We start from the raw sequence: 14,639 nt of genomic DNA, 5'->3' as shown, positions 1-14,639 counted from the left end.
TATTATACAGTATCTATCTATGCAACAGTTTATTGAGCCTTTCATTTTAACAGTTTTAAATTTTAGTTACTGTGCGCGTGAAGAACAATTATAGTGGACTCTACTCTAGTGTTGTGATCTAACACCCGGTAGAAACATGATTAAGTTAACAGCAATAAAGTCCAACAAGATAAAGTTGTTTTATGCGAAACCATACAATTTTATCTACAGATCAAGTATAGTAATAGTAATATTGAATCATCTTGGGGAGGGTTTCATCATGTTGACTGTCGTAACCGAACGCGACGCACTGATTGAATATACTGAATGGAGAATGACTGACAGCCGCAGCTGAGGGAATAGTTTACGTGATCTTGAATTTAATGACTTAAATGTTAATTTCTATCTCATATTATACTATAATGGCTTCAGAACACTTGTAATATAGTGCACGAAAACTTTATGGTGCTTTATAATGTTTTTGGTGCTATTGTGGAGCTTAACAATAACACAGAATATTACGCACAATATCGGATTTTGGATCGGCCTCGTCTGAACGATACCCGATCCGGCAAAAATGCCAGTATCGGATCGGTGCATCCCTAGTTTGGACATGGTGTTTGTCGAATATAAACTAGGCGCCTATCTTTAGGGAAGCGGCGTGGAGAGACGCTTCTGAAATCAAATGCTGCGTTGTGGAACATTGCGCTCCCCAACTCGCGAAAGGTCAGATTTGCTCCATGTTTTGATAATGTTTGTTTAGAAAACCATGAATCCATGTAAGACACAAATGTCATTAGACACAATCCATGTCATTACAATCAATGAATCCATGTTATTCGACACAATGTTAACATGTAAAGGTTTTTTTTTGTTTTGTTTTTTGCAGTGATGACAGTGACGAGCTCAGACCTGTGGTAGACGTCATGTGACAGTGGTATTGCTATCAAATAGAAAATTATATTTATTTCCTTATAAAAATGAAATAGTTCTCTTTGTAGTTTGTTTCAGAAAGATGAGTGACAAATATAAACAATTTATAACAGTCAATAAATCAAAACAGACATCACTGACTAGTAGGGCTGTCAACTTTAGTCGTTTAGTCGACTAATCAGTTGATGCAGTCTTTGTTGACTGACATTCTCATTGGTCGACCAGTTGCATATTTTTTTACCAACAGAAATAAATTAATTGATTTACTATTTGATGTTTATTTCTTTATACGCAGTTATATATTACTGTATTTTAAATATAATTAGCCTATGTTTTATCCCCAAATTTAAATGTTTTAATTTAGGCTATTTTGCGCCAGTTTGGCGCACCACGTAGAACACTCGGGAACCACACCTGCGGCTGGCTGCACTGCTGCTTCGCACTCAGTAAGGAATATAGGTAGTTTTGCTGTATTCATTCAGTTAGAATGCTATTTGTTTTGGCTTTTGTCGACAAAATCTCCAAGAAATCTAAATCTTTTGTCTGGCTGCATTTTACAAAAAAAGACAAGACTGTGGAGAGCAAGCTATGCTGCTGCGCCATTCACATATAGGCGTAGAAAACGGTAGTCGCGCCGCGTTCTCCTTTTTCCAAAGCGCTAGGGCGGTTGCGCTCCGGAGGAGTCTGTCGTTTCTAAGCTTGTTGTTGCTGTTAAGGTTTTGTCAGATTCTATGGAGTCTGAATGTCAATAATTATCAAAAAAACGTGGAAATTTGGGCTTGCCCTTCAGGCTCCAATTTTGAGTAAATCGCGTTTTTGTGTAAAACCTACTTTTGCGCACAACTCTTAGGTTTTTGGCCTGATCAGAACCAAACCACTGCAGAAATATTCTCTGGAGTCTGACGGTCAATAATCAATAAAAAAAATTCTAAATATCAATTGTCGGTCACTAAGGGGAACCAAAATGTTTGATGGGACCAGAGCCACTTTTACTAAAACGGCTATAACTTGTGAACGGAAAGAGATATTTTCACTAAACTTGGGACACATGTTCATGAGCTCAATTTGAGGTCACATGAAAAAAATTTCGACGATTGGCCACTTTTTGGTGCTATAACAAGGAAAAAAATCATGACAATGGTTATAACCGCATCCAAACGTTAGTCTAATGAAAGATGGCATGCAGTGTCTTTGTCCAGGGTACCTTGATAGTCTATGAGAACATTGGTGTATCTCAAAAAAACTCAGTATACGTCATCAGCATAATGCCCTGAAGGAGCCTGAGACTTTTCAAGCCAACGTTTTTTCACGGGAGTGACCTCCTTATACTCCTGAATCCTTGCCGAGTCCAACAATACCAAACATGCCAGGTTATGCCTTTTGGTTTTGTAACGTGTCATTTAGAGCTTAAAAAAAATTACTGTTATCTTCGAAGACCATTAGTCCAATTGAGACAAAAAAAAAAAAACAGGAAATTTGACAACATAAGTAAATAGCTAAACAATAATGCCCAATTGTCAAAATTATGATAGGAACTGAAGAAAAATACAATCTATATCACCCATGCATCATTTTAATGCTCTCATAAGTGTCTCAACTTCAAAACAAAATTGGATATTTACAACAAATTTGAGACATGTATATGGGCACACTTTGAGGACTACTAATAAAAGTGGTGGAGATCAGGCAGGTCAAGCTGCTATAGCTGTCAAAAAAAACTTAAAAAATATATTAGTCCTTAATAAATTGCCTGTATTGGCTGTAAATGGTCTTTCCTATGATCTAATATTATTTATTTATTTATTTATTTGGATCCCCATTAGCCAGTACAGAGGCAGAGGCTTCTCTTCCTGAGGTCCCAACAATTAAATACAAATGCTACATTTAATCAAAAAAAAAAAATTAAGTCAATGAACCTATAACATTCATTCCAAATATCAAAATCAACAATTTACTAAATATAATGCAACTAAATGTTCCTTAAAATATTTTTTAAAACTCATTTTTCTTGTGTAGAGTGCCTCTTGCCAAAATGTGTAATATCAATGGTAAATCCTTCCCTAGTTTCATTCTTCTCTACATTATACAGTCCGATGTTTTGCAGGGGTTTTCGAAATAAAATAAAAATCCCTTTTATGCATGCCTGCTGTTAAAATCATGACTAGCACTACTATACAAAAATTGAGAGTACAGGAAATTAGGAATTCTAGACACAGAAATATTTCTTATAAAACAAAGCAGAGACAATCTTTCACCTGTAAATTTTTTGTCTATATGCACTCGACCAAACAACTGCAATAAGCTAAGCTAGAACCATTGTTTTAGAAATACAGTTGTACTTTTGGCCGCTGTAGCGCCACCTATGGGCCAATCGGGGCGTGCCTTGGTGACGTTGTAGGCGGTGTGAGTACTACCAGCCCCCAAAGTTTCAAAGCTCTACGACTTACGGTTCGTTCTGCCAGATCAGTTTTATGTCTGAATGTTGCATCATGGGAAAATTAACAATAACAATAGGGTTTCAGCACTGAAGTGCTTGAACCCCTAATAACGGCTAAAAACACATCTAATCCATAAGCACTGAACTGTTTGCTGCTGATGTTGACTCTGTTCTATACCATCTTTAGCACATTAAATGATTAGCACTACTCAGGTTATTGCTTTCTTAGAGTTAATGGTTATACGTGCTGGGTTATGACATCAACACAGGGTTTGAAATGGTCCGTGCTGACTGGATGATGAGCATAAACGCACACTTCACTCCAAGTCAGATGTGTGAGATTAGAGAGTTAGGGTACGATGGTTTCTGCATGACAGAGAGACACGCTTCCCTTATTTCCACACTTCTTCTGTCTTGCTCTCTCTTTTTTCATTCCTCTTTCCCTCATGTTACCTGTACTGCGCATTATCACATCGTAATCTTAAATTATCTGAGATCGAGTTACATCCTGGCTTACTTTTACTTGACGATGTTGAGTTTGAGTTTGGTTTTGTCTTAAGGGATGTTTGGTGGCATGGCATTACACAGGACAGATTATTAAAATATCTATCATTTGTAACTAATTGAAAACACTTGGATTAGCCTGCACAATAAAACCAGTTTGAGAAGATTAATTGATGTTTTTTTAAAGGAACTATAGCTTAATAACTCTTCGTCATATTTGGTCCTCAATCTAACAGTAAGTTAACAAGTTAACAATGCTATTTTTTTAAAGCCAGCAAATCAACAGTATTAAAATTACATAAAAGCCAGATCAAAGCCACATTCCAAAACTACTTAGGGGCAACACAAGCACTTACAAAAACATTATCAGCAAAAAAAGTAAATAAAATAAAAATACAGTTCGACAGGTCAGTCAGTAAGATTTTTCAAACAAATTCAAATAAGTTTTTCAAATAAATTAAACACCTTCTTTTGAACTTGTTTAAACAAAAACATTAAGCAGCACAACTGCTTTCACCATTGATAACAATCATAAATGTTTTTTGAGCATCAAATCCATCATATTATAATGATTTCTGAAGGATCATGTGACACTGAAGAATGGAGTAATTATGCTGAAAATACAGATTTGATCAAAGAATAAAATTACATTTTAAAATATATTACAATAAAAAACAGTTATTTTATATATACAAATTGTAATAATATCTAATAATTAATATTTAGAAATAATGTACTGTAACTGTTTTTACACTGAAAATACACACTGCAAAAATATTCATTTCCTTTTTCCTTTTCATTTCCCAAGTGCATGACTTTTCAAGGTCTGGATATCCCAAATCCCAAAAGTTCTTGGACTCCTTCCCATTTTTTTCTTTCTTGATTTATTTGAACATGAGTTCAGTTACAGTATGTCGCAAAGGTAATAACTTATGTATTGGGACACCTGGATGTGTTAAAATCTTTCTCTTTCTTTATCTTTCTCCCATCTATCTGCTCTTCTCCATACCTGTAGGCCCGCTTCACTCCGCACATCCGACAGGATGTTGACCAGACAGCCAATCAAAGAAGGTGCAACAGATAAATCTCTCTTACTTACACTCTATACAGATTTCCTACACTTACTCTCCTTCCAGCAGGGGTTCTCAACTCTGGCCCCGAGGTCCACTTTCCTTCAGAGTTTAGCTCCAACACTTATCAAACACGCCTGAAAGGTCTTCAACATTATTATGAAGTTACTGGCAGGTGAGTTTGATCAAGGTTGGAGCTAAACTAAGGCCAGAGAGGGCCAGAGAATGGCAACTCTTGGTTTAGAGGCCAAAAAATGTAATCAAACTTGTAATCAAACATCAAAATCTGTCAACCAATTTTCACAAATTTTCAGCCTTTAGGTTTGAAAGATCATGTGAAACAACCAAATCAAGTTTGTCTAGCTGGTAGTCACTCCATGGAGAAAGACAGAAAATGTACACGTCATTCATCTTAATGAGCGACAGGATTTGTACATGCGTATGTGCGGGTAAGCATTTCTGATACATTTTCCCTATAGTGTGTTTGTGTGTGTGTGTGTAAGGCAGCACCTGCTTTGTGACACCTGGTCATTTTTGTCAGGTTTACAACCTTACCCCGACCCCCTTCACACAGAATCAGACAGAACGCCTTAGGCAAAATGACTTATATATGTGCAGGAACCACAACCTTACGTACCATCAATACAACACTCTCACTTTCCCCAATTCTTTGAACTTAAAAATCTAATTCTGTCATTATTTACTCACCCTTGTGTTGTTCCAAATCTGTATGGCTTTCTCTTTTCAACGGAACACAAAAGGTGAATCGTCTAGGGGCTATTTTCAGTAAAATTAAAGAGGACCATGCAAATAACAAATACATTTGTTAGCTTTCAGAGGGAAAGACTGAATTTAGGTCATTATTCGTTGAGAAAACATTTGCCATATTCCTCCTTGACACGTTTATGAGAGTTCATTGGAGAATTAGTGACGTCTGATTCAAGAATCAATTGTACTTTTGAGTCAGATCTTTTCAGTGAATCTTTTATACTGTTTATACTGATCATGGCTGTGTTTCCCAAAAGCACCACCAATGGTCTCTACGATAAACTTAGCTCCCGATGCTTTTGAGAAACAGCCCTGAATGATTCGTTCACAAATCTGACTGATCTAGTTCTCAAGCTCACTCAATGTTCAGGTCTAAAGGAAAAGATTTTTAGTAAACAGTGACTTAAATTTGGCAAGTTCATCACAAAAACAGCTATCGTATAACTTAAGTGAATGTCACTTTCGTGATGTTTTTATGGTGCTTTCACAACCGTTTTGAAGTTTGAACACTTCAGTATCCTTTGCAATTGCATGCAAAAAACAACTATTTAAAACATCTCCTATTGCCTTTCAGGGAGGATAGACAATCACGATGTTTTCTTATCTTCTCAGCGATTGTACCGCACTATTTCTCTTTTTGGCTCTCCCATTGAAGTGAAAAGGGGACGAAGTAAAGTGAAACACTATGGAGTGATTTTTACTTGTATGGCAAGTAGAGCTGTCCATCTAAAAAATGGCATACTCGCTAGATACAGACTCATGCATAAATGAAAGCGAAAAGGGTTCAAAGGGCCTTACTGCAGAAGGGAGTTCAGTGGAGCTTCAATCCTCCTACAGACTCTCATTTCGGTGGAGTATGGGAGCGTATTATTCGTCACTTTCGTGATTTTTTTATGGTGCTTTCACATCCGTTTTGAAGTTTGAACACTTCAGTCTCCAATTGCATGCAAAAAACAACTATTTAAAACATCTCCTATTGTCTTTCAGGGAGGAAAGACAGTCACATATGTTTGGAACAAAATAAAGGTGAATAAATAACAGAATTTTCAATGTAGACGATGTTTTCTTATCTTCTCAGCGATTGTACCGCACTATCTCTCTTTTTGGCTCTCCCATTGAAGTGAAAAGGGGACGAAGTAAAGTGAAACACTATGGAGTGATTTTTACTTGTATTGCAAGCAGAGCTGTCGATTTAAAAAATGGCATACTCGCTAGATACAGACTCATGCATAAATGCCGATGTGGAAAGGTCTCTCACATGAGGTCTGATAACGGGACGAATTTCATCGGAGCTGAGCGGGAGTTAAAGGAGGCTCTTACTGCATTAAACAACGAAAGGGTTCAAAGGGCCTTACTGCAGAAGGGAGTTCAGTGGAGCTTCAATCCTCCTCCAGGCTCTGATTTCGGTGGAGTATGGGAGTGTATTATTCGAATGGTGAGACAAATTCTTTGTGCAATCCTTCGACAACAAACATTGGATGACGAAGCGCTGCAGACTGTCTTGTGTGAAGAGGAAGCTATTTTAAATGATCGAACTATCTCTAAACTATCCAATGATTCTAATGATTTGGAAGCCCTCACGCCAAATCACATTCGGCTTATGAGAGGAAATCCTGCATTGCTGGAATTTGCCGTCTGGGTTGTTTGAAAGATCTGATCTGTATGCCAAAAAGAGATGGAGACAGGTGCAATATATTTCCAATCTCTTCTGGAAACGATGGGTACAGGAATACTAATCATTGTTGCAAAAGCGACAAAAGTGGAACAAAGAACAACAAAGTTTAAGCCCCGGAGACATCGTGATTATTGCTGATTCTACAGCACCATGTCGTTCATGGCTCTTTGGGAGAGTTGTGGAGACCCTGACAACAAGGGTTTGTAACATTCAGTAAAAGTTAACATTCAACTAAAAGTAACATCTTAGAACGTCCAATTAGCCAGCTTTGCCTTTTATTAGAGGCAGACTTAAATAGGGCATTCAACATTTTAAGTTTTTGAATTTACTGTCTCCTACATACATTTGTACAAAACTTGAATTGGTATGTATGGCTCCATTTTGTATGAATTTGTAATTGCTATGTCAATATGTCATAATCAATTAAGGGGCCGGTGTGTAGGAGCCATTTGTTGTATGGTAAAGTTTTTTGTCCACTGGGTGGTGCTGTGGCTGTGTATAATTAGACCACCTGAGCGACAAGTGTGTGCGTTGGTATTGGGAAGCACACAGTTTTTTGACCGCACTGCAGAGTAGCTCGCAAGGTGGATTTTAGTATTATGCTGTCCAAGGTATGGCTTTGTGTGTACGTGTGAACAAGGAAAGGCCACAAGAAGTTTGAGACAAGTTTGAGATGTTTAATAAAGCACAACAAGTAATAAGGAAAGACCTTTTTTTGCAACCACATCTGTCTGCATGGACTCTCTTTGTATGCGTTCTGAACAGATTACTCTTATTATCAACGACAACGGCATTGGAAAGCCATTACAACCTGGTAGGAATGCACATACATTCATACAATAACAGAATCCATTCCTGTTAACCCACTCTCAGTGAAACATATATCGATCTAAAACACTGTTCACCCGCAACACTCTTTTTCTCATGCGCGTTTGATGATGAAAGACATCATAACCCTTTTCCAGAGATTTCTGGATCCCCTACGCCATCATAACCCCTTAGGATCATGTGACACTTTACTTCAAAGGCTGCCCCATGCCATTGAAATCAAAAGATGAGTGCATGTAAAACAAAATATTGGTTATCTAGTTAAGATCTATATTTCAACATAGCTCAATGAAACCCACACAGGACCACTTCTCAATACATCAATCTTACCATCAAGCTAATGAGGTGGTCACACCAGACGTTAGATCAAACCTAGTGAACTGCTTCACCATCTATACACAGGCAGATGCTTTCTTTATGTGCGGTCACATTTACCACGGTGAACTTTTGCAGGAGAAATCTAGACATTTTAATACTAAGGGCCAGAGGACAACGTTTCTTGTGTTAAACACAAAGTTCCCTTTCGAGGGAACTCAACACTGCGTCGAGAATCGACACTTTGGGGACGGTCCCTTAGCGTGCGCCTCTGAAGTAAGAATGTAACTAATCCAATCCTGATTGGTGTTGCGTCGTGACGTAACATGTGACGGCATAACCGGATGCATAAAAGTGACGCTGACACACACACAGATCTGCTTTCGCTCTTCAGCAAGCGCTCTCTGTGAAACTGTCTGTCTTATTTGGTGTTGTTTGTCTGTGCAAAGCTCTATATTATGGCGAGTGAACAATACACTAAGTGTGTGTACCCCTGCCCAAGATTATATGCCACGGGTGGGGACACGCATCAGCTATGTGTGTGTGTATTGTTTAGGGGCGCAGCACGCACTGTCAGCTCTCGAGAGGGCTGCCTGTGCACACTGTGAAGCACTTCCTATTAGAGTGCTGCGCTCCCGCTTGGCTATATTATTTCCTGATGATGGCCAGGCTCGCGATCCCCGCGATTCGGGTACCGCGTCCGTTGAGGCGAGGGACGGCGTAGGTCGTGGAGATCGCAGAAGGATCTCGCGGATGAGAACGAGACTGCTGAGGCACCTTTTCTCTCATCATCCGCAGATTCTATGACACTCGTTCACGACGCAGAAGCCCGAGATGCGCGCTTCTTCTGCCCGTGATGAGTGCCCAGTGCTCGAGCTATCTGTTTATAAGGAAGTAGATGTGCTCAGCATCGGGAACGAGCAACATGAGTCACTCTCGCCGGCTTATGTTTCTGCTTATGTAGAGCTCGTGGAGGTTGTGATGCGTGCTGTGGCCAGACTAAATAAATAAATCAATATATATATATATATATATAGATATATATAAAATATATCAGCTGGCCACAAAATAAGCAGGATGATCCCTGTCAAAATGAACTAGATGAGAGATTCCTGCAGCACCGTTCACAACTTCAGAGCCGGGGCTTACTGTTTTTCCCAGATCTTTATAAAATACATATGTAGATCCTGGGAAAACCCCCACTCTTTACGTATCTCACCACACTCGCAGGTTTATGTTCCTGCTTATGTAGAGCTCGTGGAGGTTGTGATGCGTTCTGTGGCCAGACTAAATAAATAAATATATATATATATATATATATATATATATATATATATAAATATATCAGCTGGCCACAAAATAAGCAGGATGGTCCTCGTCAAAATGAACTAGACGAGAGATTCCTGCAGCACCGTTCACAACCTCAGAGCCGGGGCTTACTGTTTTTCCCAGATCTTTATAAAAAATATATATGTAGATCCTGGGAAAAAACCCACTCTTTACATATCTCACCACATTCATTATATGTTTATTCGAATGTGGTGGGTGCGAGAGAGGCGGGTTATGGCAAGATGCCGCAGATTGTGGAAGCTTTAGCGAGCTATCGTTCTCATGATGCGGCATCTTCGCTTTAAGCCCCGCCGCTGCCCAACAAACCATGCAGGGACACATCTGCACTGGTTGGCCGGGCTTATATGGTGGCTGGTCAGGCTGGTGCGTGCCTGCACTCTATGACGATTTTGCAGGCGTACCAGGCCGATCTTCTTAAAGATCTAAATGAGGCAAATATTCCTGTTGGCCGCTCCGCTATCTCCTTCTGGCCTGCTTTCCAATGCTGTCACTACAGTTGTTGACAGGTTTCAGGAAGCGGAAAAAGAAAAAAACAGTCGGCGCCATTCCAGCGGTATTTCCCTCGCCACTCTAAATCAAGGCTCCTCCCATCGGCAGGAGCAAAAAGAGAGCGTTGCCTCTAGAGCCCCTCCTTCGGGAGCTTGGCAACAGAGGAAGCACTCTCAACCAAAGTCCTCCAGCCAGAAGGGTGACCTGAGGGCCGTCCTTCAGGCGAAGAAGGCTTCGGGAAAAATGTCCTTAAGGTACTTCATTATTGCCAGCTTGCTTGGGGTGTGCCCCCGGCGGAGTTAAGGCCATCCTGCATCCGAGACCCAGCTATGTGCCTTAAGTGCAATTTATCATGGCTAGGTCCATGGTCCTGCAAGTATTTCATCCTCCACCTCATGTGTCGGCAGAAAAGGAGAGGTTCCTTGCTCTGCCAGTCAGAGTTCCGAGTATTACCTTGAGAGGTCCTCTTCTTGGAGGAGGTCGGACCTACTGTAGTGTGTTTTTGATCACCTATTAGGGGCTCCCGGCTATACAAACCATAAGTAGGCCTACAAGGTGCGGAATTTGCCTTCACCTTTGGCCGTTAGGGCTCATTCTACTAGAGGCATGGCGTCCTCTAGGGCCCTCCTTTCGGGAGTTCCCATCAAGGAGATCTGTGAGGCAGCCGGTTGGGCTACCCCACACACTTTTGTTAGGTTCTATAGTCTGCACCTCCCTAGTACGCCTGGCACACATGTGCTCTCGTCCTAGCTGAGTGCCTGAATCAGTTTCACTCCGGGGCAGGCCTGTTTTCGGTGCGTGGCCTGGTGGGCATTCGTTCCCCAAAGTGTCGATTCTCGACGCAGTGTTGAGTTCCCTCGAAAGGGAACGTCTCGGGTTATGACTATAACCCTTGTTCCCTGAGAAGGGAACGAGACACTGCGTCATCCTGCCACGCCCCTCGAGGCCTTAGAGCGTCTTGCTTCACCGCGGAGCTGATGTGTGTGTGTGTCAGCGTCACTTTTATGCATCCGGTTATGACGTCACATGTTACTTCACGACGCAAGACCAATCAGGATTGGATTAGTTTCATTCTTACTTCAGAGGCGCACGCTAAGGGAGCGTCCCCAAAGTGTTGATTCTCGACGCAGTGTCTCGATCCCTTCTCAGGGAACAAGGGTTATAGTCATAACCCGAGACGTTCCTCGTGTGAGGGATTATATTGAAATATAATTTTTACATCAGCACATCCCCTTAGGGGTTCTGCATTTCAATGGGAATCCACATGTTTGGGAGTTGTTCCCCAAGTTCCCCATTTCGCTAATGTTCTAGATGGTTAGGCAAATTTGTCGCATTGACCAACAGAAAGCTGCTTGGTTTAAAAGTGACTTCTGCTTTTCATTCGTCACTACACCAGTGGTTCCAAAAATGGGGGGCCTGGAGTTATAAAAACGGGGGTGCAGCATGGCTAAGAGATAGGGTACAGTCAGCAGATGCAGTAAGCAAAAGAAACTTCTTCAGGGTGATACAAGTCCCCACTGCGAAATTGTCCCGCTACTTGCAAGGATTTTGCAAGCAATGGGGACTTGAAAATGTTTTTCTCTAAAAAGGGGGGGCCTCGGCAGAAAAAGTTGAGATAGCTGAAGATTTAGTTGAAATATCGCTAATGTGAGGTACTCTTGTGAGGTACTCATTGGCAATAAAGCTCTTTCTGATTCTGATTCTGATCCCCTTAAGTCAGCGTTCTACCGATCAAACAACATCACATGCTCTACATACATCAGCAACTACAATGCACTTTTGATTTCAATAGAGATTAACATTAAAGGGTTAGTTATCCCAAAAAGGAATTTCGTCATCATTTACTGATCCTCACATTGTTGATTTATGGAGAAAAAAATGGAAGTCAATGTCAACTGTTTGGTAATCGACATTCTTCAAAAACTATTTTTTTTTGTCTGTTCAGTAGAAGAAGGAAATTCATACAGGTTTAGAAAAACTTGAAAAAACTGATCATTTAAAAAAAAAATTCTCAAAATATCTTTCTGCAGAAGAAAGTCATACTGGTTTGTAACGACACAGGGGTGTTAATGACAACAGAACTTTCATTATTGTGTGAACTATCCCTTAAACATATTGCTAAGCTAATGGTGCAATACTCTAATATGCATAAAATAAGATGCACTTACAAACAGAGCTTTTACCATGTCCACCTGAATTTCACAGGCAAAGAGACATTTATTGCCATTTGACTCAGCCAGCATCATCAGGCCATTGTGAAACCATTAATGCAACTTTATGAAGAGAATACATAAACAACTCACCCCAAAAGCTGTGTGTATTGTCATTAGTGCCAATAAAAGCCTTGTGCTGGAAAAACAAACAAACAAACAAACAAACAAGACAATTATGAATAACACTTAAGTAAAGAAGTTGGATGGCTCTTTAAGGCACATATACTACCATTCATCAGTTTGCGGTCAGTACGATTTGTGTGTTTGTTTGTGTGTGTGTGTGTGTGTGTGTGATAGAGAGAGAGAGAGAGAGAGAGAGAGAGAGAGAGAGAGAGAGAGAGAGAGAGAGAGAGAGAGAGAGAGAGAGAGAGAAACATTTCTTATTATTATCAATAAATGTAGGGATCTTATCGTCTAATTAGGATCTGTTTGATCTAGAATGAATCATAAATGCAAACAACGATGATGGGAATACTAGGACAATGGGGACTCTTACCAGAAAAGGAGGCTGGTCGAGGCGATCCGGCGAGGGTGTGTCATCTCAGCTGCCACTCAGGGCATGTGCTACCTGTTGACCTTTCTCCACTGCCTCAGAATGATGTGGTCAGTGATGTAGCTATGACTCCTGACGTCCAGTTGGACAACTCACCCACCTGAGGAAAAAATTAAGAGATGGATGAATGGGTAAATGACTGTAGGAATATGGATAAACAATAAATAAGTGGTGGAATTGACAGTTGGGTAAAGGCAGATTCTCTCTCCTTTAATAACATTCCCAATGGCCGACAATATGGCAGAGATGGTGATGTGAGAGGTGGGGGTGAGAAAGAAAGAGACAGGCTAAATCAATACAATAGATGGAACTTGGACAAAGTTGATCTTTCCGGATGGCTTCTTTTCCATGACACACAAGTCAAGACTGACAAAGATTGCAAAGCAAACTCACTGACACTGACAATGGCCACATCAAACTAGACAGCATTGCAGATAGATGCATATCCAGGCCATACTATGACATTAACATATATAATTACATAATTATGAGGTCTTTAACCATCATGGCTGAATTTACTAGACATCAGTTTCATGTCCAAGCCATAACATTTCTCATACCACTTTCTGACCTGATTTGATAATAAATGTCAGTATTGCTAACAAACAGTGATTGTAATGGGCGACATAATATTTTCATTTTTGTTGGCTACTAATTTAATTTGTTTTGAAAACTGCAGCTGGTCACAAAATTGTATAAGTCAATGTCAAGTACAAAGAGTGCTGCTGTTACTAACCTACCTCATATCCATTGAATCAAACCGATGGGTTGGGGAATATTTAACATTTTGTACCTAGATTTACTGTGGTCCTTAAATTTACTTGTTCCTAGTAATTATTATGCCATTCAAGTTCACTCGGACACACATTCCATTTCAAAACATTTTAATTCAAAATGGTAAACATATAGGAAATGGAACTTAATGCATTATAGGAAATAAACTAATCAAATATAGTACATAGAAAAGGCTAAAACGAATCTAAAACCACAATGTTTGTGTTTGTCAAAATTGTAGCAAATATGGCCTATGCACAATGACCCACTTTGTGCAATCTTTGTTGGACCAGAAGTACATTGAAGAGGAGTGTTACAACCTTCCCCATCTGCACAGCCAACATTTTTTTTTTTTTTTTTTTAAATGGAGATGACAAACTTGTGTGGAGGCAGGGATGGGCAGTATTTCAGATACATGTATTTAAAATATGTATTTGAAATACAAAATACTGTTTTGTATTTTAAAGCCTTTGGAAAAAATCCAAATGTAATTTGTATTTAAATACATTTAAGATGAGTATTTTTGTATTTTCAAAATACGTAAAATACTTTTTGAAAATCAACCTGTTTGTCAGGGTATACTGAGGATGTCATGATCAATTCTACTTGTTGATTAAAGTTAAAATAGTGCATTATTCAGATTTGCCTTCAGTTAACATGAAAGAATAAAAGAGCACAGACAAGTGGGAAAATAGCCTAAGCCAATCAGTCTTGATCGGTTGTTGATTTTTTTCAACTAGCTTGTCAAATG

At 39.7% G+C, this 14,639-nt stretch overlaps 1 protein-coding gene across 1 annotated transcript in view; it reads right to left on the bottom strand.

Annotated features, from left to right (window-relative positions):
• col4a4 (collagen, type IV, alpha 4) overlaps nt 1–14,639 on the bottom strand; it is an 81,179-nt gene that overhangs the window by 65,375 nt on the left and 1,165 nt on the right. Inside the window, exons 2-3 of the mRNA XM_077207896.1 lie at nt 13,058–13,214; nt 12,652–12,697 (exon numbers count right to left, since the gene is read on the bottom strand). Coding sequence (XP_077064011.1) covers nt 12,652–12,697; nt 13,058–13,101 — 90 coding nt within the window. The 5' untranslated portion in view covers nt 13,102–13,214. The remainder of the gene's footprint in view (nt 1–12,651; nt 12,698–13,057; nt 13,215–14,639) is intronic.

Source organism: Siphateles boraxobius, unplaced genomic scaffold, assembly GCF_051911475.1.
Source record: "Siphateles boraxobius isolate OS27281-9 unplaced genomic scaffold, OSU_SipBor_1 6, whole genome shotgun sequence".
Classification (NCBI taxonomy): domain Eukaryota; kingdom Metazoa; phylum Chordata; class Actinopteri; order Cypriniformes; family Leuciscidae; genus Siphateles; species Siphateles boraxobius.
This window is presented reverse-complemented; position numbering and strand designations above follow the sequence as displayed.